This window comes from Vicugna pacos, chromosome 3 (genome assembly GCF_048564905.1).
Source record: "Vicugna pacos chromosome 3, VicPac4, whole genome shotgun sequence".
NCBI lineage: Eukaryota > Metazoa > Chordata > Mammalia > Artiodactyla > Camelidae > Vicugna > Vicugna pacos.
In genome coordinates, this window is record NC_132989.1 from 11541796 (window position 1) to 11568816 (window position 27021).

The following is a 27021-nucleotide window of genomic DNA, read 5'->3' on the forward strand; positions in this document are numbered from 1 at the left end:
CCCTTTGACCTTTTACCCTTCTCCCTGCCTGGAAGGCAGACGTGATGCTGAAGGGAAGGAGCTGTCTGGTGTAGCAGCAGGTGCTGTCAGTGCTCTGTCCATAACCCTATGACACTCACCATTGCTATGTTTACCACAGGCTTCCTACTGAAAGCTCCTGTGTCTCTGCCAGAGGGCTTTTGCTGGCTACAGGATCACAATTAGCCTGTGTGTGTGTGTGTGTGGGGGGGCAGATTGGAAGTGCCAGAAAGTTAGTGACCCTGGAAGCAGCCCTCAATGACAGACGTAAATTGGTGCATAAACACCCGAGCTCCTGGGCCTTCAGGTGGGACAACTCTGAGGCATGAGCTATGCACACTGGGGGCAGAGTGCCTTGAGGTCCCCAGAGGGACTAAACCCCAGTTGTCCACAGCAAGAACTCACTCAATGCATCCTGTACTGGCTTTCTTTTCTGTCTCACTTCCCTACTCTCCTACCCTCCTGGGTTCACCTTCCAAATACACTACTTGCACAGGAATCTATCTTAGGATGAGGGAACCCAATCTAAGACATCTTGTGAGTATGCAGATGAAAACCACATGCTAATGGAGGAAAGGAATCTAGGAGTCCTTTGATGAAGAAGACATGGATGGAGCCCTGGATGCCAAACTTGGGCCCCTACACAAGCCTTGGACTTTCTCTTATTTGAGGAAAATAAACCTCTTCTTTGGGAAGGCCAGCACAATTGGGTTTCCACAGCATGCAGCCAGATGCAACTGTAACTGAGAGATCTGGAGGAATTTTTAGTTGAGTCCAAACACAACCAGTCATCAGCTGGACATGGACGCTAATAAAGCTGACACTCTGTGACTATGTGATTACCAGCCCTTCACACTATACTGCATGTTACTGCTTGCACAATGTTTGCTTACATGTCGCTATGATTAACCCTCACGTTAATTTTGTGAGGCAGGTGTTATCAACTCCATTTCACTGACGTCCAGAGAGGCTGAGTACCATCGTTACATGGCTAGTGGTGGAATCAGGCTTAAGTCTGGTGATCTTTCACCACAGGGAGCTAGGGGCTAGGTCTTCATTCTAAGGAGTCTGTGGCATTTAAGTAATGAGTTGCACCTCTGCCTGTCTCCTGAGATCCTGCGCTTTTCCATGCCTGCTTTCCATCATTACCCTTCACTCCCATGGACTACAGACATGTGCTTCCACCAGAGCTATACCTCCCACTGCCAAACTGCATCACTAACTTTACATACGAATCACAGGTTCTCCAAAACATGTGCTGAATCCTCTGGTCTCTACGCCTTAGTTCCAGCTGTTGCCTTTGCCAGGAATACTTTACTTCAGAAGTGGGAAACTGCTGTACTGAGGCCTAGTGAAGACGGTCTGGTAGCTGCATTCTCATGGTAACTGTCGTCAGGACACCCATCTTAGCATGGCTCAATACACCAAAAACATTTAGATGCTTAGTAAATGTTTGTGAAATGCAAATGGGTAGCCATAGTGGAATCCAGTTGAATTCCAATTTATGCCTGTTTAAAATCAATAAAAACACATTCTATCACACATAAAAATGAATATATCTCTATAGAAGACTTCAGACAAATGAAATATATGCCATTGAACATTTAATAAATTACATTCAAGTACAACTTTTTAAAGGACAAAAGTATAATGTAAGTTCATTGAAATGGTAAGCATTTAAACATCATCTGAACCATATCAAATAATACTCATTTATTCTTATGAAATGTGTTGACAACCTATAAGTTTATGTATAAGGCTCAGCATTTTCAACACTTCTGGCTTAGATGAGAAAAGACTGTGTTTTCTTAATGGTGATTCAGGAAATCTGATATACCTGTGTTACAGTGGCTGGTGTGTGGAGACAATGCTAGCACCCACGACTGGCTGGGCCCTGGAAAACAAGCATGCCATGTTTCCATGCTATTCTGGGACGCAGAATACAAAGTCTGATCTCGGGTCAAACTACATGCAAGGCATGGAGAGGACTGTGCCAAGGGGTTCACTGAGGCTGGAGGACAAAAGGGAAAGCGAAGTGAGGTGAAGAAGCCAGGAGCCTACTTACAACCATTCTAGGTCAACAACTCCCAAGATATTTATATCAAGGTATCTGGTAGGAAATATAAATGCTCATTGGGCCAAACTCAAGAACTAAACTATCACAACAGATGCAACCTGGAGGACAGACTTATCAAACCTCCTGTAAACAAATGGCACATCAGTTCAAAAGATGCCCATCTGTCTGGTTTCAGTTGGCAAGGAATCTATAAAAATATCTACATGTCTATTTTTGGTAAATTTATTTCACAAAGCCACCATTTCATTTCATAAGGACAGTAAGGCTCATTAAATCACAAGACAAAATTTATAAATGGGATGACAGAACTATTTCAAATATATTTGTTGAGTAAAAGTATTTTCGCTAACTATAAAATCCAGCAAGACAAAAAGATAATTACACTAGCATTATTGTCAAAAGACTGTTAGACTGTAGATTAAGTTCAAAAGGTTAAGGATTTTACAAAAAGATAACATGAGTATTAATCATATAAAGAGTATTTGATTAGCTACAGAAAATGTTAGTAAGTGTGGTTTCTTTCTCTGAGCAACTAGCTTTAGAAAGTAATACCAACTCCACTTAAATTTTGACCTACTTTAATTCCTTATCAATGGCACCATAACTTGGAATACTTAAAGTAAGCCAGTCACTTTGGCCACCAAATTAAGTTACCATTATGTTTCTAAAATAATTTATCTAGGATACACTGGAGTAGCCTATACTTAATTGTCATACAGTACTGCACAAGCTTATAGATTTTTTTCATTATTTCCTTAATTTTTCTGAAGTCCTGTTTCCCAGAACTTTGATCACTAAATATGCCTACCTCAAGGTTCCAAACACTCGTGTCTATTATGGGAACATGTAGGGTAAATTCATTCTCTTTAATGTGACAAGCAAAATTCTAAAAATGACCCCAAACCTGCAATATTGGGACAGATTTGGAGGTGTTACGTAGAGATACGAGGGCAGGGGACAGATCTAAGACAAGCGATTCTAAAGATTTTTATACTTTCAAGAGAAACATTCTAGGAAGGGAAAAGTGTTCTATAATCTAGGGCATGTTCAAGAGCCCCTGTTCTCATAGCCAAATATATGAAAACAGTTTTCTTTAAAGAAATACAGGTCTATGAGCCAAGACAAGCTTCGGCTAAATGATTGGTAGCTTTTGTTTGGCTCTGGAGGTTTCCATGGAAACAGCCTGAGAGACAGAAAAGGCAACATTATCATCTTTATCTGTAATGCCATCTGATAAAACTGCACACTGGTTCGTTCATGCTATCCAGAGCAGATGTATTACTTCTGATAAGCTCTGACAAAGGGAGGCAGGAGTTCTATCTGATCACACTCTGAATTTCCTGCCTTCCTCCGTTTGAAACCATAAATTAAAATCCTGATAAAACCTCCTCTGAACATTTCCCTCAGGAACCTCTAGTTCAAGTAATGCTTCAGTAATCAGAAGCCAAATAAAGAAATGTGAAGCACATGGAGCTCCACTGCCAAGTTCTTAAAATTATAGGACACCAAGCTTACTGTAGCTGAAGAAACTATTCTGAAGAGTATTTACAATTTCATTATATCAGATCTCAGCGAGGCAAGAAACACTGTCTTAAGTGTTTACACACAGTTGAATCAGGTGGTATCATTCATAATTTTTCCATGTCTAGATCATTTGTACGTGTGTATATTTATCTTTTTATCTGTATATCTATATATATTTAATATAGTAGCACACTGCACACACCATTCATTATGTAATCTTACATCAGGTTAGTGCTTTTCAGAAAGGCCACAAAAGCAGCCCTAAGCTCAGAATTCTATATCTGAAGTATATAAAAATAAAAACCTCAGTAACAATATAGTATAAACAAGACAAACAAAGTAAGGAGGCATGCAACCTTTAGCACCATGTTTAAGACCATAAAGGGCAAGAGTATTGACTGAGGGCTAAAAAGGAATTCAGCTGTGGGTTTCCCCCTGCAATGGGATCCCACAGAACCATCTTGCAGAATCCAGTACTTCAAAAAAGGGAAAGCCTGAGAAATTCTATTAACAGAAATGTCAAAACCCATAATTTCCCAGAGACAGATGATTTGACATTCTTTCTTTTTCTAAAAACACTGGAGACATTACTCTTTAGGAACAAATTGTTCACTTTTGGAGATAAGTTGGGAAATCACTGCCAGCTCAATGAGATAAATGATGCCCCAGTAAGTTGAAAAGACATGATATACCCCTAAAAGGACCAATTTACTCATGGAAAGTAGCTTACTAGTGAGCAGTTAACTCCCTGATATCAGCATAACAATACAAATGGGCTACACTGGAAAGAGTCAACCTAGCACATACAACTATACGCTCCAGCAGGCAAGACATCTGACCAACACTCACTCACACCTCTATGCACAGCATTGGTGTGGGCATCCAAATCACAGAATTAAGTCTCAGCTTGTTCCTTTCCATAAGAAGGGACTGAAAGTCTAGGAAAGGGTTTAGTTAGAAGTTTGCTGAAGATTTCGATGGTGTAAGGGTGGCAGGTAAGAAGTTATAGGGCAGAAACAACTTTAGATATCACCTAGTGCAAATCCCTCATTTTACTGGTGGGAAAACTGAGGCCTCAAGATAAAGGTCAGCCCTAAATGACGGAAGAACCATGACCAGAAGAGAAGCCATGTAACTCTTGGTGCGGGACTTCCCCCATTATGCTGCTCTCTCAGGCTCTTTTAAATCTCAACATGTGTCATCAAGTCAAACTCAGAGGAAATGAGAAAGATGAGATAAGAAAAAATGCTTAATTTTTACAAAGATTTTGGTGGTAATTCACATTCTGATGTGCTTAATATTAACAAAGGGGGAAAAATCTCAGTTATCTTCTGGTAAAAATGTTATTTCCTGCATGAAACAGGTTCCTTTTCTGAGAGCAGTTTTTAGGCACCGGAATAGGTCACAGCTGGCAACTGTCATGTGTCCCATCTTTGTAGTTAGAGCTTGATTCAACAGATTCTCTATCATCAGGTGGGCTGAAATGACTGCTGTCTTGAGAATCTGTACCAATACTCTTGGTCTCTGACTGAAGGTGGACAGAAACCTGAACTGCTATCTCCTGGCCTTGCTCACTCAGAGAACCATCATCCGAATCACCTCCTGGTGAATTACTCCGGCCCATCTCTGGGTTAATGACATAGATGCCATCTTGAGCATTCAAGGCAGGTCTCTCTTTAATTCTTTCTCCCATGTCATCAGGGTCATCCACTCGCACAGCCTCAAACATCTCCTCTACAAAGGCCCGACAGTTTAGAATAAGGGGTGGCAGAGGGACGCTTCTTGCCAGTTCTTCGATATAACGAGCAAACTCCATGGTTTTAAATTGTGTGACTTTGGCGAGTTCCAGCGTTTTGGCCGAGGTGATGATGGGGATGCGTTTGGCGATCTCAAAGGCCTTCTGAAGTTTCTCTGCCCCTTCAGTTCGGAAGAATTCGTTGATGGCTTTCTCCGTTTTACGAAGATGGCTGCTCATCATGCAGAGCCGTGTGACATTCAAGATGAGAGTGATTGTAAAGGCAATCAGGCAGACAATCATGTAGTAGATACTCATGTCTCCTGAGGTGAAGATAACCCGCAGGGTGACCGAGTAGGAGGCACGGATTGGAGAGGTGATAGAACATGTATAGAGCCCACGGTCAGCAAAGGCTATGTTGGTGATATTCAGGAAGTTACCAGAAACCAACCATTTTCCACCTGGTAACCCAACAGAAACAAAAAATTACAGCATAAAGAATACTATTACTAAATACGCCAACCACCTTATCGATAGTCCACCTATTCATGAGAGTACTTTAAACTCATCTAGTAGGTCCTGCTGTTTGCTTAAATCATGTAAGAAAGGGCAGACTTTCATGCCCAGTGTCAGAATTTAAATAGCCTAGAACTTAAAAGTGGGAATTAAGATCTTTCTTCCTGACACTAATGATTATCACGGGTGCCTTTTCACTGCTAGATGTAAGAAGCCTTTCAGGGAGACAGGTGTGTCAACATAATGCTAAATGACTAACCTTAAAAAAAAGTTTGTATGTATGTGTGTGTGTCTAAACCACAGCCTCTACCTATCCATTCTCATAAAATAGAAGGCTGTGCCTGAGAAATATAAAACAATAGTTATTTCTGGGGTAATGGGTTACAGGTGATTTTTATTTTCTTTTTAACTATTTATTTATTTTCAATAACGAACTTATTTAAGAAGAGACAAAAACTATTTTTAAAAAGTCCTACCAATTTAATGTGTTTGTTCAATGACTAACTAGCTAATCTGGCATGCCTTGCACATGTTAATTTGTTTTGTTAGAAAAGGCTGGTTCATGATAATATCTTGATTTTCTGGCAAGAATAACTGAAGTACAAGCCAAAAGATGTCTCACAAGTCAGGGTAAATGAACAGCTTGGCAGAGAGAGTAAAGTTGCCCTTAAAATGCCTAGGCTTCTGTTTTAAACCTAAAACATGCTGCCTGTCTTCCACACATGAGGGTATCTTTGTTCAGGAATGTGTATACAAAAGGCTATGAGCAAAGCACAATGACCACCCACCTTGATTCAACATCCTTTAATAACTTGGCTCTGCCTGCACAATCCTCACCTTTTAAGTTCTCAGGGTACTCTGTGCATTAACTATGAAAGCCTTCAAAGGTGGGATAGATGGGCTAAGGTGGTGTACAGGTGAGTCCCAGTGACCAGAGGTGGTGTCCCAGAGGAGGCTGGGTGACTATGAAGAACCACTTGAATGCCTCAGCTTCCAGACCTCTTTCATCCCTCAGATTCTATACTTCTGGGTTATTTTAGCAGCACATCAATTAGAAAGCACTGTGGACTCTGCCCATTTTTATCATCAAAATTTTTCTAAATTCTATAGTAATATTTAAGAGCCATGACTTCACCAATATGCAAAGAAGAGGAAAGCATGTAGCTATGAATATAGCCATTATTTTACAAGCTTCTGTTCTATAAACTTGGAGCTATGAAAAGGATACCCTATAAATCCAAGGTATGATGAACTACATAGACTCCATTCATCAACCACAATACTATGACCACAGTCTAAACTCCCTAGTTCACTTGCTGATAATAGCTCAAAATTTATGAACCTTGTATTAGACTGACATACTCTTTAAACTCTCACTTGAGATTCATAAAATTTAATAAAATTGTCCAGAGCTGCTGCTGAAAGCATCAATGATAAATGTTAGCAGAAAGGCAAAATAGGAAAATAAAACCTCCATTCCACTTGACTGGTCTCATCCTAACCCAAATTTTGTTTATACAGTCATTCTGTAATAACCACATTGATTGAATAATGCACATCTTAGATGTGTCTGGTCAGGACCCTAGAGCCAAAGCAGTTAAGAGTCTAGTTGAATGGATCTAAACAGGGAACCCCAAATCACGTTCAGAATACACATACTGGGCACCACTATGGAGGTTCTGATTTAATAGGTCTGCGTTCTTAAGAAGGTCTGTTCTAACATTCACACTCTTTAATCCCTTAGTGGCCAGCTACTCAGTTCGCAGGTTAAAATGTTCAGCATATACTTTAGAAAGAAGCACCATCTGTCTCCTTTTCTGTTTTCCACTCTAATATGAATAGCCAAATAGCCTTATATTCCAAGAGATTAGACTATTTTTCTAGCAAAAAAAGATCAAGAGGAAATTTTCTGAAAGTGTAGCTTCTGAGGACCCCAGAATTTAATTCTTATTTCATTGATTTTTCATGGAGATTTCTTTTCAATGTGTTTTAATACAAGTAGTCTTCAAAAAAACTTTGTAACAGAACACTAGTCAAAGGAAATAGTATTTTGATTAAGGTGTGTTCACAGGTTCATAAACAACAAATTCAAACAAAATCCTGTCAAAAAGTAGACTTTGGTCACATTATTATGATGTTTGTGTGATTTTTAAGACTAAGAGACAAAAAAAAAATACAAGAGAAACTCTCCTGTTCTCCAATAAATTAAGGTACAGAATAGAAAGTAGGAATGAGCTGGAGGGTGGCTTATAGAGTTCTTCCTCAGTGCCCTTCTGATTCTCAGATGGACTTAAAGTTTTAAGCACAGATCTTTATGCTCACTTTAAAAAACATCCTTGATTTCCTCCAACATTTTTAGTTAATTCATTTCTGAGCAAAAAAGAATTTTATTTATGACAAGTTTACTTAGTCTAGTGAAAAATCCTTCTTGCTGTATTCACACAGGGCCACCACCCTGTACCACTCACATTACCATCTAGGGGAATGGTACCCCTGGAGTTGTGCAGTGCATAGCCTGCACAGCTGTATGCAGCAACCCTGACGTAGCCTATGTTCAATGAAGAAGGAAACCAGCTCACCAAGAGGAGAGAAAAACGCTCACCATCATTATGTGAAAGCCTTTTAAATTGATAACTATTCTTTATTTTTTTATTCTTCTGGTTAAGAAATTACAATTATTTTTTCTGACAGGTACAATACTCCAGGCCTTTCAAAAGCTTTAACTATTTACTGTAGTACTGCATCTTAGAGACTTCTTATTGAATATGTCATAAAACTAAGAAGAGAGAAGTAGTAGGAAATGAGTAACCTTGTCTAATTATACTCTGGCATAGTTACCTCTGTCTCTGTCATCCAGTTGCTGTCCTTTTGAGTTGTACCAATAGACATCTTCAAAGTGGTCGATTGTGAGAAGACACTCGATTGAAACACTAGTTCCCTCTCTGGCTATGATGACATCATCACCCGAATGGGAATCCGGTGAGAGTTCAAAACTTGGGAGAAATGATGCATTGAAAGAACTATGATTCACTCCCAGTGGGGTCACTTGGTTGAAGCCTACATCTTCCAAAGCAAATGCTTCTGGCACAATAACAATCACCACTAAAGTGAATAAACAACAATGTGGCTTCATGGGAAAATGTGAGAAACTCTTGTTTAGACTGGAGAACTCAAAAGCTTCTACACTATAACAAAAGCACAGTTGGTCATTGATTGCTTGGTACTGGAGTCTTCAAAAAAAAAAAAAAAGGCAAGTTTCCGTAGTGTAGTGGTTATCACGTTCGCCTCACGCACACACAAAAAAGGTAGATCCAGGTATATTTTGAAGTCTTCAAGATTAAAAGATGTGAGTGGAGCCCAACCTAAAAGAAAGCCAGATATAAAGTTTAACCATCAAAGACTCATAATGGGGTGAAATTCTGTTCTAGAAATAAATAGATGTGAAACTGACTAGCATAATTGGCATCAACATGAGGGAGTGAAATAGAACACCACTTAAAAATCTTACGCAGTCTGTAGAAAGAGCACTAAGTTGGGAAATGGCAGACCTAGATTCTGGTACTAGTGTTGCTACTAACTAGCTGTAGGACCTTGGCAAGTAGCTGGGTTTGCTTCTCACCTGTCAAATGAGGGACTGGATGAGACAATCTTTAAGGGCTCTTCTAATTCTGAAACACTGATTCTTTTTCACTCTGACAAATTCCCTGCAATGAAGGCTAAAATATTTAGCTTAGTGATCTTTTATTTCAACCTGCACCAGTACCATCCGCTGTTATATCAATAACATAAATCAACTGGTACATCAAAATCATAACCTTGGAGCTCAAAATTTGAGTAACTCAAGTATACAGACACATTAGCTATAAATAATGCAAGGACACTTGAGGCAGTTTTGTTTTAATATTAGAAAAAAAACTGTACTACTACATAAACAGTTACCAACTTCTGAGGCTATAGAACCTCCCTCTCGGGCAAGAATTTTAGAGAAAAGAATTTTCCTTTAATAGTTTCTTCAATAAGAAGAAACAAAATACAATATACTTACGTTTATAAGAATACCAAATTTCTAACTCAAAGTCTATAAAATTAGCTAAGGGAGGAATCGACATCTTAAATGTCTAGTTGATAGAAATGCAAATATACACTACAGGGAAAGATTGTCAGACAAATTTAAAAGAAGAGTAAATATCATGAATAAAAAGCAAAATGACATCCAAGAACTATGTGATTATGATCCTCTTACTGGTAACTTGATTTCTCTTTTAAAACCAGACTCTTAAAGAAAAATTTCAACTTCTATTTCTATAAAATATGGGATGCAACACCTAGCTTTATTTCTTACAAGGGCCCAAAATAATTAGTTTTGGAAATTTACTCTCCTGTATACTTACATGAAGGCTGATTGAACATATAACATAAAAAGCAATGGATCATTGTACTTTGCCATTAAACTGTTCAAAGTCTAAATTACAAGTTGAAAATCTCATTTAGTTTTCATTAGCCCTTGAAAGGATTTTGAATGATGACAATAATTTTCTCTATCTTCCAAATTTAAGGATTTAGAATAAAACAGAACCTCAGATTTTGCTATACATAATAGATTGAACACGTGTTTATTTCCATTTCCTCCCCAAAACCCCACTAAAACGACAATGAAGGAAACAAAGCACTTGGGCATTGGGTGAGATGAAAGAAGTGATCTGATCCAACTTCTTTACAATTATTTGCTCCTTAAGATTGTACTCTAACAGGAGAATGCTGATTTCTATTAGGAGGGAGTGGAGGGTACAAACAATGGAAATAACTTTAATTAAGAGACTGCTATAAGCCAGGCACTGTGCTAGGGTTTGATACATGCAGTTCCCAATTTCTTTTCCACTACAATTGGCGGTTGTGATTTTCGTCCTTTATTTCAAACTAAGTGGTTCTCAATGGTGACAGGAAAGGAGTGTGCTAAAAAAGTGCTCCCAGTTCTTCCCAGGACTTTGGTAAGGAGTCCTGTGGCTTCATCCAAGTCAGCATTCCCCAAATTTCATTCATTTCTTCTACTGTCATCATTTTTTTGTTCTGCTGTATCTGTGTACCAAATTATTATTCTTTATGCTTTTCTTTCAACAACTCATTATTTTATTTTCATACATTTATTTTAAAAGGAAAGTCTGTATCACGTCTGTGGATAAAACTAACTTTACACATAAGCACAATGAAAACAAAGCCATGTTATTAACTTCCAGAGATACTGCCATCTGCTGAAGGCTCTATGCAGGAGGTCTGCTCTCACTGTAGAGAGAACAAAAACCAAACAAACCTCACACAACTCCACTTTACTCGAATGCCACCTAATTTCTCACCCTGCCATCCCCTTCCTCCCCACCCCTTCACACTACTGAGTTTAGAACCACTCTTTTAGACTAGAGGCATATGTTGTCATCTATTCAACAGTATCTCTTGAGCACCTACTATGTGACACAGACACTGTCTCTGCCTTCATGGAGCTCACAGTAGAGGACACAGACACTAGCCAATACATACACATACAAGAAATGCTATCCAAGGGATAGCACAGGCCACCACAGCAGCACCCAACATGGAGAGCTAACCATGTTGTAGAAAGTCTCCCTGAGGAAGCAAGTTGTACAACAGCACCAGAGGGATAAAGGGGAATTGAGAGTAGAAGACAGTGATCTAGGTAAAGAGACAGGGGGCAGGGAAAAAGCAAAGGGTTCACTGGTTAGAAAAGACCTCCAAGTTGTGGTAGGGAGAGGTGGTGGCCAGAGTGCTGGGTCTGACTCCTGATTCTGGAGGTAGGCAGTGTGGACCAACAACAAAACTGGAGGCAGACTTTGGGAACTCGAGTGGGAGGCTGAAGTTAGTGAAGAAGATACCTGTCCAAGGTGAAGCAGTTGAAGAACTGGGGGCTCAGGAGTGGAGCAGATCACCTGTGGGGGTGGTGATGTCCCCCCCAGGATCAAAGCAGCTAAGGTGGAAGAAACTGGAAATGGAAGACATGGACTCACTTTCCCTGCTCTGAGATGGCAGGAGCTGCAGGGGAATGAATAGCCTTCACGTGAGAGGGATGGAGGGCAACAGCCTCCTGGCAGTGTTGCTGCTGTGCAGGTCCCTTCTTCATGCAGCTTCCCTGAGCCTCCTCTCAAGGCCTGGCTCTTCCTCTCATATGGATTCAGAGTACACCTGTATGCAAGATGGCTATTCTCTGATGCCCTGTAGCCCTCACCATTACACCAGTCACCTGGCCCTGGTATATGCTGCTCTGTATTGCCAGGCAGTCTACCCCACCTCACTATGAGCCCTTTAGCACAGAGACTGTATTTTTTATTGTTATACTTCATAACTAGCACATGTTCAATAAATACTTACTGATGGAGAAGTAAATTTGATCGAGTGTATGATGGATCTCTGTAAGCTGAAGAGTGTTATACAGCAGGGATCATAATTATTCAGATCTACATGCTTTTACTAGCACTTACTATATTCTCTGAGACAAAAAAAAGCCAATGCTAGTAATCTTGAAAGATTTGAAAGGCATAATGCCTAAATGCATTCCTTAAATGAACTACTAACCCCCAAAGTCTTCTTTTACCATCTTGTCCTAGAAGATAACGGTGGGAATAAAAGATTGGCAAGTCCAGAGTTTCCAAACCAGGTTGAGTATCACAATTATCTAGAGAATTTGTTAAAAATATGGATTACTGGGTCCCACCACAGACCTAGCGAATAAGAACCTCTGGGTCTGGACCTTGGAATTCATGGTTTTTAACTAGCTTCCTGGTGATTCTGAGGCAGAGGGCCCATGGACTAGCATTCAGAGATCACTAATATACTTCCTCATTTCCTCTGCAACAGCCCTGCCTAATGGTGCTCTGGACTGCCCAAATACTTCTAATATGAGAGAACCATCACTCACATTTCTGGATTAAGATTACTCTGGAACATTGTAATGGAAGCCTCTGATAAAGGCAGGGTAGCAGAGAGGTTCAGGGTACAGACTCTGGAACCAGGTTTCTGGGACTTGAGTCCTAGATCTGACTCTAACTAGTCTTGCAACTTTTGTTCATGACAATCTCTCTGTGCCTCATCTTTAAAACAGGGAAAATAATAGCCCCTATTCTCAGAGGACTATTGGGAGGTCTGAATGAGATAGTATACATAAAACACAGAGTCTGGTAATTCACTGAAGTGATCACTGAATAAACTCTACTTCTTATTGTTGAAGGTCCTTTCACATGCTAAAATCTACACCTTACAGCAAAACCATTATTAAAGATAAGTAAAACATTTATATGGAATACCATGCAACCATTTAAAAACCTTGGAGGAGAGAGAGGAAACACCATCATGTAATTTCAGTCTTAAACTGTGAATCGCACACTTTTCTTTTTCTCATTGCACGTAAATATTTTACAATAATACAGATCTTTAAGCCAAACCATGATACTACATTTGTTTTTATGTGTCCTGAGTAGAGAACCGTTGTTGTGATCTATTTAGCCTGTGTTCCCCTTTTTGGAGCTTTGCCTTCTTGGGACCAGGAGGAAGTCAACCCATTGGCTGACTAAGAAGAATCTTGTTTTTGGAATTTGGATTGAGACACTGTGCGATAGGGCCATTTGAGGAAGAGCAGGTACAAAGGGACTGAGGCAACAGGTTACAGAAAAGACAACAAGGATGGAGAAGGGAAAGAGAGTGTGGTAGCAGAAGGCGGGGGCGGGGTGGCAGCGATGCTGGTGGCGGAAGAATTGCAGAGGGGAAGAGGGAGACTCACATGTGCCGCTCTGGCCCAGACAGAATTCTACTTCCTGGCTCCAATATGACTTTTTTTTTTTTTAAAGCTATTAAAACTACAAAATTGAAGGCTGAGTATGCAAACAATAAAGGAAATGGAGAAATGGTTAGGTGGGGAAAAAAAATTAAATTTAGCAAAAGTGACTGGACTGTGACTGTAGCTACCAGGAGACCCTCACCATGGATTTTCAGCTCCTCCCCTCCCCCGGAGCAAGGCGCACCAACTGCCCCTGTGGCCAAGACTTGCAGTTCCTGTTCTGTACAGACACAGCCATTTGCCTCTGCTAGAAGTTTATAGAGAAATCTACAAGACAGGGATTAAAAAATACTATGAACACTGTAAAACTGCTCTTACGTCAAAGGTGGCAGAAGCAGCCTGGTACACTGATTTCACGCCAGGAGAGCAGAAGGCTCCGTAATATCCTTATATGCCCAGTCAATAAAGGCAGGCTCAGCCTGGGCACTTCATACTCATACCACGGGCATCCTGAACACAAAGGACTTCTAGTCTGAGCTACTAAGAGACACAACCCATTTGCAGAGAAGAGGCCGTTGAGCATTTGGGAGAGAAAACACTGGCAAAGGTATGTGTCCAAGATGACAGAAGCAGAAAAAAAGAGTGAGGGAACAAATCACCCTTGGGATCAGGATACCCTTGACTTATCTCTTCACACCAAATGTCCTCTTACTTAAGTCAGCGTGGATTGCTTTTACTTGCAACAAAAACTACATTGACTACGACCTTTCTACTCGTTCTGGAGTAATGACTGTAAAACAACTCAGCTAACTCAGGGGCCCATCATGCACATGCAATACTGGGCACTGCAAGGGATGCTCAGATGAATTAGAACACTGTCCCAAACCCTCAGGAATTTACAAGCCAGCCTGGAAGGCAGGGCCAGAAATAGCTGACTATATACAAGTTGGTGTGAGAAGTACTGAAGAGAATAATTGTGCTGTGAATGCAAAAAAGAAAGGAAGACTTCTTGAATTTTAGGAATGCAATTCCCTTTAACTTTGGGACTACCCATAATATCACGCCTGCTATCTGAATGCAGCAGCTGACATATGGAGGCTATGAAGAAAGAGTTTAAAAAGGAAAATCAAAGCGCCATCTTCATGTAAACAGTTAAAAAGGGCTATGCTATGCTTGTAAAGTTACTTGGTAGAATTTTTTATTACCTTTCTTCAGCATGAATAACAGGAAAGTGTGATATTCAAGTTTGTCTAACTCCTTTTTCATTTTTTAGGTACAGTAAAATGAAAGCTTTCCTAGGATCATGAATAATCAGAACTGTAGATGATTTTACCCTACAGAACCATCCTGGATATTGGCTATATCATTAAAAAATAAAAAGAAAGAAAAAAAAAAGAAAGAAAAGCACTTAAGCTGTCATCCCTAACAGATTGCCTTGTTGCTGCTCCTGCCAACTTCTGAGAGAAGAAATATTTCCATTCTGTTCCAATTCTCAACAGAAGTAAATAAGGAAGTAATGTGGCTGATTTCCGTTCTCGTGGCTCAATATTAAGTTGGCGGAGGAACCTGCTGTTTGCAGAAATAGTTCTGAGATAACTCAAAGGGAGGAAAAACAGTGATGCCCAGATGGTATTGGTTTTTGCTCCAAGTATACTGGGATATTAATGCCTCACTCTCCATAATTAAATGTGTTAGAGGCTGTATTTACAGTTCATCCACTCTTCTCTGCCTGCACTCTTACACTTGAAAAATGGAGAAGTTCCCCTATACTCAGCACACAAACGGTCAAAGTGGCATTCTGAATTGGCAAAGGAGAGAAAAAGCAAATGAAGAGCAGACTGTTAGCACTCTTCTGTGCTTTGCAGAGAACAAACATAAAGCTGTTCTGCTTATACTCAAGCATTATATAGGGATCTGTAACATTAAAAGGTTAATAATATTCAAACAGAAATCACCATTTCGAGGGCCATTTCCCAAAAAGTTTCTAATTAAAATAGCCCTAGTGCTCCCAATAGTATCTTGGAGCCATCACACACCTCATCACTGGCATTTAGGCACTCAGCTCAAACTTCAACATACTTTCTGGCACACTGAGAAACATCTGCATTTGCTGGAGCTTTGCTTCAAACCCAGGATTATTATACTCTTGACTTTTATCCTTTTTGCCATAAGCATTTGCTGAAGCCACACAAAGACAACGATGTAACAGGCTTAGATTTATGATCTCCTTGTCCTTTGTTTTTCTCCATAGTCTGAAAAATCCCCCAAAATCTCAAACTTGGTATAACTAAAGTAACTCCTCACTCTCAGCCTCAGATCTACCCGACCAGCACATATACAGCATGGATGATAGCCATAAATACAATTCTTCCAGTTTGCAAGATCACACTTAAACAGTATTATCATGGTTGTGTGGTCAGGAGCATGGACTCAAGTTAAGGATGCCTGATCCTATCCCTGGCTGAAGCTGTGAGCTCAAGAGCCTTAGTACACACATCTACTGAATAAAGTTATTAAGAGTAACCACCTCATAGGGTAGTTGTGAGTATTAGATGAACTAATATGGGTACATGGTAAAAACATGCTTTTATTCTTCTTCTTCTTCTACCTCCTAGATGTTTTTCAATTAAGTCCTACTGTCCTTGCCCTAGGTCACAGCCCTTTTACCTTACTTGGGTACCACACTACTCTTATAAATGGGTCTCCTGAACTCCAATTATATCCCTTTGATGTCCCATACACTGCTCCCCTCACAATTGGTCCTAAACACAAATCTAAGAAAGTTAAGGCAATTTTAAAATCCACTGGTTATTTTCCACTGCCCATGAGATAAGTTTCAAATTCTAGTCTAGTAACCACAATTCACCAGGAATAAACTCAGTTGGCAGAACAGAAGCAGCTAGATAGAGCCCAGCTGTGCCTGCAGGCACAATAACTGCTTGCTAAAAAATGAATGGATTTAGAAGTCAAGTTTGGTTTTTAGTTACACCTCTGTCACTAATTAGCTATGACCTCTAGTGGTCTTAGGTTCCTCAGCTTCAGACTGATTATCAATCCTCTCTGCTTAAATCCTACAGTTTTTCCAGCTTCCCCGTCATGATTCAAAGTCTTAACTACATCTATTTTTCTCTCTATTCTTTTCACTTTAAAGTTCTGGTTCTAGTTGTTCTTTCTGCTTGAAACTTCCTGCCCTCCTCCCCACCCATCTTCCTGGGGAAATCTGACCTTCTGTACAATATCCAACTCACTTCTCACCTAAGCTCTCATTTTTACCCTCTTAATTTGGGATGAATTTCTTTTGCTCTGTCAGTCCCCTAGTACACTGAGAGTACTCGATGGTAAGACAGTTTCCTTTTTTTTTTTTCCCATTTTTTAAACTGAAGTATAATCAGTTTACACTGTTGTGTGAATTTCTGGTGTACAGCATATATGTTTCAGTCATACATATACATACATATATTCCTTTTCATTTCTTTTTCACTATAGGTTACTACAAGATATTGAATATAGTTCCCTGTGCTATACAGTATAAACTTGTTGTTTATCTATCCTACATATAGTAGTTAGTATATGCAAATTTCAAACTCCCAATTTATCACTTCCCACCCCCTTTTCCCCCTAGTAACCATGTTCGTTTTCTATGTCTGTGAGTCTGTTTCTGTTTTGTAAGTAAATTCACTTGTGTCCTTTTATTTATATTCCACATATAAGTGATAGCATATGGTATTTTTCTTTCTCTTTCTTGATTACTTCACTTAGAATGATGATATCCAGGTCCATTCATGTTGCTGCAAATGGTATTATTTTATTCTTTGACAGTTTCCTTTTTTTATCAGTTGTCTGTTTGTCCAAAAGACTGTAAGCTTACTAATGACAGAATCTAAAAACCTTAGTCCTTGATATAAGATTGGACTCAACATTCTGAATTCAGGGGAGGAGGGTATAGCTCAGTGGTAAAGCGCGTGCTTAACATGTACGAGGTTCTGGGTTCAACTGCCATTACTGCCATTAAATGAATAAATAAACAAACAAACAAACCTAATTACCTCCCCCCTCCAAAAAAATATAACATTTTGAATTCAGACACTTATTAACGTTGTAGTCAGAACGGTACCTGCCACAAACTTCTTAATGACTTTTCAGTCGCGGGCTCTGGAAATTGTTAGGGAGAGATATGATGACATGAAAACAGCTGTTAAAATTTTAGTGGGCAGACCACCCTAGAGTGAATTCAATCTATAACTGGTTTTCTCAAACTGCAATTATTAGACCACTTACATCAAATTAATCTGTGCTTGTTAAAGATGAAGATTTCTTGGCTCCACTCTGATTTACCAATTTGGCATCTCTAAGGGTGAGGCCTGGGCATCTGCATTTTTAATGTGCATGTAGTTTTAATGACTTACAAACCAAGCCCATGTATCTTTTGATTGTCATAATCATACTCTAATTCAGTGATTCTCAAAGTGTGGCACAAGAGCCTCTGCGGGTCCCTGAGACCTTTTCAAAATGATTTCATAATAATACTAGAACATTATTTGTCTTTTTCACTCTCATTCTCACACAGTACGGTACAATTTTCTAGAGGCTACATAATGAATGACATCACAAGAGAATGAATGCAGAAGGAGACAGAAATGCTATTTATGTTAACATGTACTGAATTTATCATTTTAAATAAATAACTTAAAAAATTATTTTGATATCTAAAATGGTACACGTTGACAGATAAAACTCACACAAATAAAAACTCTTTGATGTTCCCAATAGGTTTTAAAAGTGTCAAGGGATGCTAAGACCAAAAATTTGAATGCTTTTAGTTATCATTATTATCAGCAGTACTTTAAAGATAAGCTTAAGACACAGTTAAGCAGCTTAATGACATTCTAGTCTTAAACCCCAAATTTTATAAACTTTCCATTACAAAAGAAAATCAGAGGAAAGTACCTATTTTATACATATATAATGTTTTTGGTTTTTTTGGAATAGGTCGTTTTTAACATGCTCACAGGTGATACTGATGTCCCTAAATTTAAAGACCCACCATCTGAAGGGTTTTAGGAAGAGACTGTGTTTAGACATCAAAATGATAATTCTGAAAGCATTAAATGAAGTTGGCATTGGGTTCTTAAAAGGCCAGGTCCCTTCTCTGGGACTTAGTTTTTCACATCTATTCAATGAGGGTGTCTCTAATGCTCTTCTGGCGCTCAGTTCGGGTTTCATGCATTCCCACTGCTCAAGGGCAACAGAAGAGGTACATCTTTTTGATCAGGAGTCAGGAGTAAGCTAAAGTCATAAATTAGAGCATGTCACTCTTCTGCATAGAAACGTTCAATGCTTTTCCAATGCTCTTCAAAAAAAAAAAAAAAAATCAAAATCCTTGTCCTGGCTCACCAACTCTACAAAATTTGCCCAGTTTAAGCCTCTTGCCTCATCTTCCTCTTTTTGCTCCATTCACAGTGGCCTTCTTCCTCTTTCTTGACCAGACTGTTTGTTTCCAGGAAAAGGCGTTTGCACTTGCTATTCCTTCTGCTTCTAATACTCATCTCTAGATTTTCCTAAGGTTTACTTCTTCGCTTCGCTGTCACTTTATTCTGTCTAATTTTCTCTAATGCACTCACTACTACGTGGGCCTCGTCCACTAGGACGTCAACTACCTGAGAACAAGGCTACTGTCGCTCGTAAACCAGTGTGTCCCAAGCACCCAGGGTAGTGCCTGACAAGTAGGTGGTGCTCAGTAAATATACGATGTCCGAACTTCGGCAGCTCAGGCCAGACCTTCAAAAGGGCCGTGGATACTCTACCTTCCTTCACGTCATACCCCGACCCACCACCCAAACCCACGCCTCGGCACCCTCAGTGCCTCCCGCAGTAGCGACCCCCAACAAGCCCCAACTCACCAGACGAGCGCCGAGCTTTTTCCGGCCGAACTGGCTGCTTGACCCGGAAGTTCTCTCGAGTAGGCGAGGCTGCCTCCGCCCTGAAGGAGGACTTCCGGGGCAATAGGAGCGGCTTTTCGGCGGCTGTGGCGGCGGTGAGGGTGGCGGTCGGTTGGATGAGGGGCTTCCCCTGAGGAGGAGGGCTGGGTGCGGGGTCCAGGGGTCGCCGAGGAAGGGGAGGCAGTTGCCCCGGGCTGGGCGGCGGGCGCCTCGCGGTGGACGGTGAGGCTACGGAAGCGCTTTGGTTATTGAAGCGCTACGCTTGTGTGAGGAATTCTTGTCGCCGTCAGCGTCAGAAACTTAGGAGAGCGCGTTTACACCAGATTTCCCCTTTGGCACCTGTTCGTGTAATTTGAAAGAGGGGAGAGCGGATTTTCTTTGTGTGGAGACATACCTTTTTGTTAATAACGAGAGTAACGAAACGACCACTTCGTACCAACAGCAGCTGATACCCGTGTGCGGTTATGTGCCGGGCTCAGTTTCAAACCCCTCACATCCACCGTGTCGTTTCGTCTTTTTAGGACCTCTGGCAAGTAGGCATTACTCACCGCATTTTCCAGATGGGGAAGCGGAGACGCAGATAGGTGAACTAACTTCCCACAATCTCTGCAGTACGGAATTGGGAGAAAGTCAGTTTAATTCCAGAGCCCTTTATATTATTATTTATTATATTATGTATAACTTAGGATGATGATGGTAGCTTGTAACTTGGAGACAGCATAAGGAGAACGAGAAGTTATTTTTTAAAAAAGCGTGTATTTATTCAACTACACAAAACGTGTACTGAACTTTGTGTGAGAACTGTGTAATATTTCTTATCAGGCTTCTATAGTAAGTGGCGAGGAAATTGTCTTAAATTAGTTCTCAATCGCCAGAGCTTGGTATGTAATAGATACTCAAAAAATGTTTTCAAGTAAATAAGTGAGTATATCGGAGTTGATTTGTATGCAATGGGTAGTTGTATCTAGATTGTTTTTTTCTATGTGTTTTGGAAATGTATAATGTATGTATATCATACACCATATGGTCTAGGATCCATGGTGTTACATAAACCCACTTTTCTAGCCTTATGCCTCCTTATTATTCTCCTTGCCATTTTAATTACTTCTCGTGTCTGTCCATATTCCATGCTGTCAAACCTCAGACCTTTGAGCTTTCCCACATGTTGCCACACCCTTCAGTTCTCTCATTGGCATCTTCATATGTCAAAATTCTAAGAGCCCTTTAAAGCAGGTGTTGCAAACTCAGATGCCCACAGGGGCTAATCAGGTGACATAAATGAGGCAGGTGGATTTAGGCGGAAACTATGGGGAGCTAGAGAACGCTACCCTGTCTAAAAGATCCCAGCAACTGTTTGGCATGAGCTAGTTATTACCAAGTTGAATGTGGGCCCAGTGTTGCCAAATCTTTCAATTTTACAAGAGAAATTGGAAGTTATATGTGTATATGAAGTCTGATTTTTAAATGTTAGCAATTAGTTTTTTAAAAAAAGTTTAAACACTCTACAGCCCAAATAAAAACATCTGTAGGCTAAATTTGGACTCAAAATTCCAGTTTGTGGTCACTATTATATGCTCATTTCAGATATTTAAAGTCCATGAATGTTATTTCCTGATCTAGACTTTTCCTTCCTCTCTGTTCTTTTAACATTTTGTGTGTACCTCAATTATAGTCCTACTTCCAGGCTGCCTTAGTTGTTAGTATGTTTCTCTCTTCTAGTAGGTTAGAAACGTTGTGATGGATTGGGTCTAATTCTGCACTTAGTATATGGTACAGAATATGTGCTTATACATACCCATAGTCTGGATGGGCATGTGTGTGTATGTATGTATGTATGTGTGAGATGTATTTATTTCTTCCCAGCAATATTTGGTTATCCTGGAAACCAGCATCTGCTCTTTGTAAAAACACCAATAGTATCTTGGCTTTAATTGCCAAAGAGCTGTACTTCTGGAAGGAATTGAATTGGTTAACATTGCTATTCACAAGCTGGTCTGATATCAGTCTTATTTTGATAGCTTAAATTTCATAATTTTCTCTTTGAAAAATTGAAGTAGGAATGATTCATGACTAATATGTTTCTTTAAATGATAGTCAATTAAAGGAAAAGTTGATAAATTGGACCTCATTGAAATTAAAAACTTTGGCTCTGCGGAAAACCCTTTGAAGAGGATGAAAAGATAAGCTACAAACTGGGATAAAATATTTACACCACATATTTGACAAAGGACTTGAATCTAGAATGTAAAAAGAGCTCTCAAGACTCAACAGTTTAAAAAAAATTTCAATTAGAAAATGAGCAAAATATCCAAATAGGTATTTCCCTGAAGAGAACATACAGATGGCAAATAAGCACATGAAAAGATGTTCAAAATCATTAGCAATTATAGATAGCTATAACCATCTAGCCATAGCCAGAGAAATGCACCTTAAAGCACCTTAAAGCCATAGTAAGATATCCTAACACACCTATTATAGTAGTTCACATAAAAAAATAACACTGCCAAATGCTTATAAAAATGAAGAAAAACTTGATCACTCGTACATTGCTGGTGGGAATGTAAAATGGTACAGCTACTTTGGAAAAGAGTATGGCAGTTTCTTATAAAATTAAACAAGTTCTGTCAATTGCACTGTGGTCATTTATTTCAGGGAAATGAGAATTTATATTCCCATAAAACCCTCTGTAGGAATGTTCACAGCCATTTCATTTGTAGTAGCCCTAAACTAGAAACAGCCCAGACATCCTTCAGCATGTAAATGGTTAAACAACTGAGATACATCCACACCAAGGAACACTAGTCAGCAATAGAAAGGGAGAAACTACTGATAACCAAAACAACTTGGGTGGATCTTGAGGAGCTTAATGCTAACTGAAAAAAGTTAATCTCAAAAGGTTACATGCTGTATGATTGCATTTATACAACATCTTGAAATTACAAAATTATATAGATGGAGAATATCAGTGGTTGCTATGGGTTTAGGAGGAAGGTGGAATGTGTCTAAAAATATATAACACAAGGTATCTTTGTAATTGAATTGTTCTGTATCCTGATTGTGGTAATGGTCACATGAGTCTGCATGTGGTAAAATTTCATAGAACTAATTACACAAGCACAAATGAGTGCATGTAAAACTCCTGAAATCTGAATAAGGTTGGTGTATTTTATCCATATCCTAGTTGTGATGCGCTATAGTTGCACAAATCGTTACCTTGTGGAAACTGAGTAAAGAGTATATTAGGGCTCTGTATTATTTCTTAAACCTGCATGTGAATCTATGATGATCTAAAAAAGTTTAAACAAATAACTTATGCCAAAAAAACCTACATTATTAATTTTTTTGGTGGGGGGCTTTTATTTTACCAGGCAATGACCTAATCATGTCGGATAAAGATGATATTGAGACTCCAGTGGTAACTGAAGCAGCCCCCACCGTTGAAGATGAGAACTGTGAGCCAGCCAAGAATTTTGAGTCTGTTGACAAAAGTACCAAGCCAGAGAGTAAATCAGAACCTGTAGCTTCTACTCGGAGAAGACCAGAGTCCAAACCTCCCAGTGACCTCGAGACTCCAGAAATTCCTTCTGTTCAGGCATCACAGGCTGCAGGCACGGTAGAGAATCTGTTAAAACATTGAGATTGAAAAGTATCAGGGTTAAAAGGAATTTGGAATCAGTATCAACTTGCAGTTGTTTCTATTTCTTTCCTTTTATAACCAAAAAACACAATTTTGTCAGTTCTGTAAATGCTTTTATGAGTAATTGCCTTTGCTATGTGATGCTTATATACATGCAGGTAACATATGTCTGTCAGTCAAGCAGTACCTTTCTTTAGCCAAACAAATACATATTTGTTCACATATTTTTTTGGTCAGTAATTATCTACCTTGTATGTACACTCTTTATTTTCCTCTAATTTTTATTTTTCCTTTGCCTTTTGTTTTTCTGGCTACGGGGGAAAATAGGAGACTGTTTCGAAAGATGTACCCCAGACTGGATGGGGCTATTGGGGCAGTTGGGGCAAGTCCTTACTCTCTTCAGCCTCAGCCACAGTAGCCACAGTAGGTAAGGACATCAATCATTAATTTTTGTGTGTATTTTGCTACAGATTTGTGTTAAAAATCACTTTGTTAATCTTTTCTCTTCCATACTTACTCAAAGCCTTTATAGTTTGAGAATGCATTATAATGATCAGTGACTTTATACTGCCACTAGAGTTTGTAGCATTTTCTCATTAGAAGGTTGATATTTAGAAATTGTTAATATAAAAATATTCTTTGGTGATAATCTTTTCTTTTTTTTTTTTTTTGGATAAGGGTACACTCCCAAAGATTAGTTATATGTGGTTAAAATAACATGTCTTGTGGCTGTCATGAACTTTAAAATCTGCAGATTTGATTTTTGATTTGTTTCTTCACTTTTGGTAAGTAGTAGCAAATGATATTCAAATATAAAAATGTTATTATTCTCATTAGGACAAGGTATTTCAAATGTCATTGAGAAGGCAGAGACTTCCCTTGGAATCCCTAGTCCCAGTGAAATTTCAACTGAAGTTCAATATGCAACAGGTCAGTATATGAAAGTGTTAGGACCAGAGTTATAGATTGATGGAAAAGTTAAGCTCATTTTTCAGTAGATACTTATTGAATGTCTGATATTCAGGGCATCATGGGACTAGTGAGATAGGGGATTTAGAATCTTTGGCTGACAGAGGTCTATGTCCTTTAACCACTCAGATGTCTCTTCACTTCGCTTTCCTCATCTATGAAATGGGGTGGTATTTTATATCTCAAAGGACTGTTGTAACCAATAAATAAATAAAGCTATGAACGTGGAATGTAAAAATTGCCCAGCATTGTGCTTAGCACAGTTGAGTGAGAGCCCAGTAAGGGTTAACTAAACTTGAATCTATTGTGACATGAAAAAAATATTTTAATGTGTTAGTTTTGGGGGTGTATTTTTGTGTTTGGATTATTGTGAAGGTGAAGTTTAATTCTGGAGGCCTGCTTTGATCAAGTAGAATCCTACTCTCACTTAAGCCAAAAAGGGAAGAGTTATGCCCAGGGATCAAGAGGGCTGGGACCAGAAAATAGAAAGCTTTTTAGGGCCTGAGTTTGCTTTCTCCATCCCTCAGGGACTTTGTTGTCTCCCATTCTTGCTTCTCTCTGCTCATCTGTATTATTCTCCTCTCAGAGCCTCCTGACTTTCTCTGGTTATTGTCCCCCACTTCAGCTCTATAGTGAGTCCTGGTGTAAGTATCCATCACAGACTTATTGGCATCATTTATTTCCATTTCTGAATTCCCAGAGCAGAGAATTAACTCAGCCTAAACTTGGGTCACGTGTCCATGTGTCAGCAATGGCCAGGAGACAAGATCCTATTATATAGTGTGACTGCAGAGGACTGTGTATATGACTTGAGGACACCGTTCTTAGTGTCACCTGCATCAGATGCTATGGCTTCAAGTAACAGAGTATGTGATTAAAAGTGAGTTTTTTTTCTCACTTTAAAGAACTCCAGAAGTAGGCTATTCCAGAGTTAGTTTTGTGGCTCTTTGGTGTCAGAGTTCTGCACTGGCTTCTCTACAGTATTTTTTTGTTGCTGTTGTCTTTTTATGGTTGCCAGATAATACCACAGTTCTAAGTATAGTGTTCTAATGTAACTGTGATCAAAGTCATAAATTAAGTGGATGGAAAGTGTCATTTCTCTTCATGTATCTCTTTCCTATAAAGAGAGGAAAAGTTTTCCCAGTAGCTCCCAGCATATTTTTCAGATTCCATTGGCTAGAACAGGGTTTCATGTTCATGCTGTAGCAGCAGGAGATGCCGGGAGAGTGAGTTTTGGGCATTATCATAAACCTCCATGGCAGGAGGTAGGCTTATAAGGTAAGGAAAAGGGAAGAAGTGGCCTTGGGTAGTAAAAGCAGTGACTTCCCCAAGACCTAAAAGTTGTCCACCACACAAGCCGTGTTTCAGTGCCCCAGAAGAGCATTGAAAAACTCGAATGAATATTGATGGAAAGAGTGAGCTAGAAAGTGAAGTACCCAGGGCTAAAGTTTTACAAGAGAAAGTTGAAGGCATCGTGGATACTGAAGCTGGAAATCTGGGGAATGAAGATGGGGAGGATATGTTGGTTCTTTTCATGTCTCTGAAGACTACCATGGATAAGAAGGCGGTTTATTTGTGGCTTACACTTATTTTTAGGAGAGAAGTAGTACCACTCTTTAAGTTACATGCATTTAGATTTTGGTTTAATAAAGAGTTTTTAAAGGATTATAAGAAAGATAACTTTCTAAAATTATAATGGAGTAAACTTAAATAATAAACTCTTTTCATCTTCTAAAGTTCCTAAGGAGGGAGTTAATCCCTCTGCCAAGATGTTGTAGCAGGGATATGTCTTTTCAGAGTTTTGAGGTAAGCAGAGGCCACCAATGGAAATCGTCTTATCATCATTTAAGAATGGAGCAGGGATGGAGTGTTGATCTAAAGACTATGTTTGACTCTACTTGATAATAACAGGAAAGACCAGTAATAGAGGGAATACAAAGAAAGGAATGGTATGGACCAAGACTCAGACTGGTACTACACAGCAGTATTTGTTGAGGGCTTAACCTTTGAGTGTTCTATCTTTGTTCTGTTATGCTTATGAGCACTACAGTACTTTGCTATTTGTATAACTGGAGGAAAATGCCAAATGAATACATTAGTGGGTTGAGGAATAAAGCATGCTCTGTGCTTGTGTTAACATCAAATTCTCGTTTTCTTCTTAGTGTAATTAAGCATTGTCTCTGAATTTAGACCTCAAAGATGTTGTAGGAAAATTATTTTTCTAAACTCAGTCCAACAGATTAATTCATTCACCAAAATTTTATTGTGTGTCCACTCAGTGCCAGACACTATTCTAAGTGCAGGAGACATTGGTGAATAAAGCAAACAGTCTATACCTCAGTGATCAAGTGAAATGAAAAATAAATTAAGGGGAAACTGCCTCTCTGGGGTGAAGCACAGTGCTTGGTGTTGGAAGAACTTGGAAATGAATTAGACATAGACTTCCTGCCCTCTGTTTTTCATTGTTGAAAGAACTAACCAGAGTACCAATCAGGTGAAGTCAAGTGTGAAGTTCAAGCAAAGGAGTGTAGGAACTTTGAGCAATTAATGTATGTTTTCATGAGAGAAGAAATTTGAGTTAGATCTTGAGAATGGATATGTTTTTAAACAGGTGGAGAAGCTGTGGGGCAGGGATTTTGAGGTGAAGGGAACAGCATGAATTAAGAAAATGTAAGAAGGCATGAGATATTTGGGGAAGAAAGAAGCCCATGATTTGTGTAGGGATGGATGGAGAAATATGCCTGAAAAGTGGGATATCTGTCATGGAGATCTTTGTTTTTCAAAGCAAAAAAATCACTTTTTCTCATTTTGAAAATAATGCTCATT

General features: G+C 39.3%; 2 protein-coding genes across 5 annotated transcripts in view; one reads left to right on the forward strand and one right to left on the reverse strand.

Moving 5' to 3' along the window:
• Positions 1-1716: 1716 nt before the first annotated feature.
• On the reverse strand, positions 1717-19598 carry MFAP3 (microfibril associated protein 3). Its single transcript, XM_006214967.4, has 3 exons — positions 19551-19598; positions 8709-9232; positions 1717-5815 (listed from the first exon to the last, which is right to left on the reverse strand). The coding sequence occupies exons 2-3, from the start codon at positions 9001-9003 to the stop codon at positions 5022-5024; spliced, it is 1089 nt and encodes a 362-aa protein (XP_006215029.2). The 5' UTR covers positions 9004-9232; positions 19551-19598; the 3' UTR covers positions 1717-5021.
• A 27-nt stretch (positions 19599-19625) lies between these two features.
• FAM114A2 (family with sequence similarity 114 member A2) overlaps positions 19626-27021 on the forward strand; it is a 33789-nt gene continuing 26393 nt past the window's right edge. Inside the window, exons 1-4 of one of the 4 annotated variants that reach the window (XM_015248456.3) lie at positions 19626-19684; positions 22958-23202; positions 23554-23653; positions 24064-24156. In XM_015248456.3, the coding sequence (XP_015103942.1) occupies positions 22972-23202; positions 23554-23653; positions 24064-24156 (424 nt within the window). In that variant the 5' untranslated portion in view covers positions 19626-19684; positions 22958-22971. Of the gene's footprint in view, positions 19685-19789; positions 19812-19867; positions 20219-22957; positions 23203-23553; positions 23654-24063; positions 24157-27021 lie in introns of those variants that run through there. The other 3 variants (XM_072954169.1, XM_006214965.4, XM_015248454.3) reach the window with 3 other exon arrangements.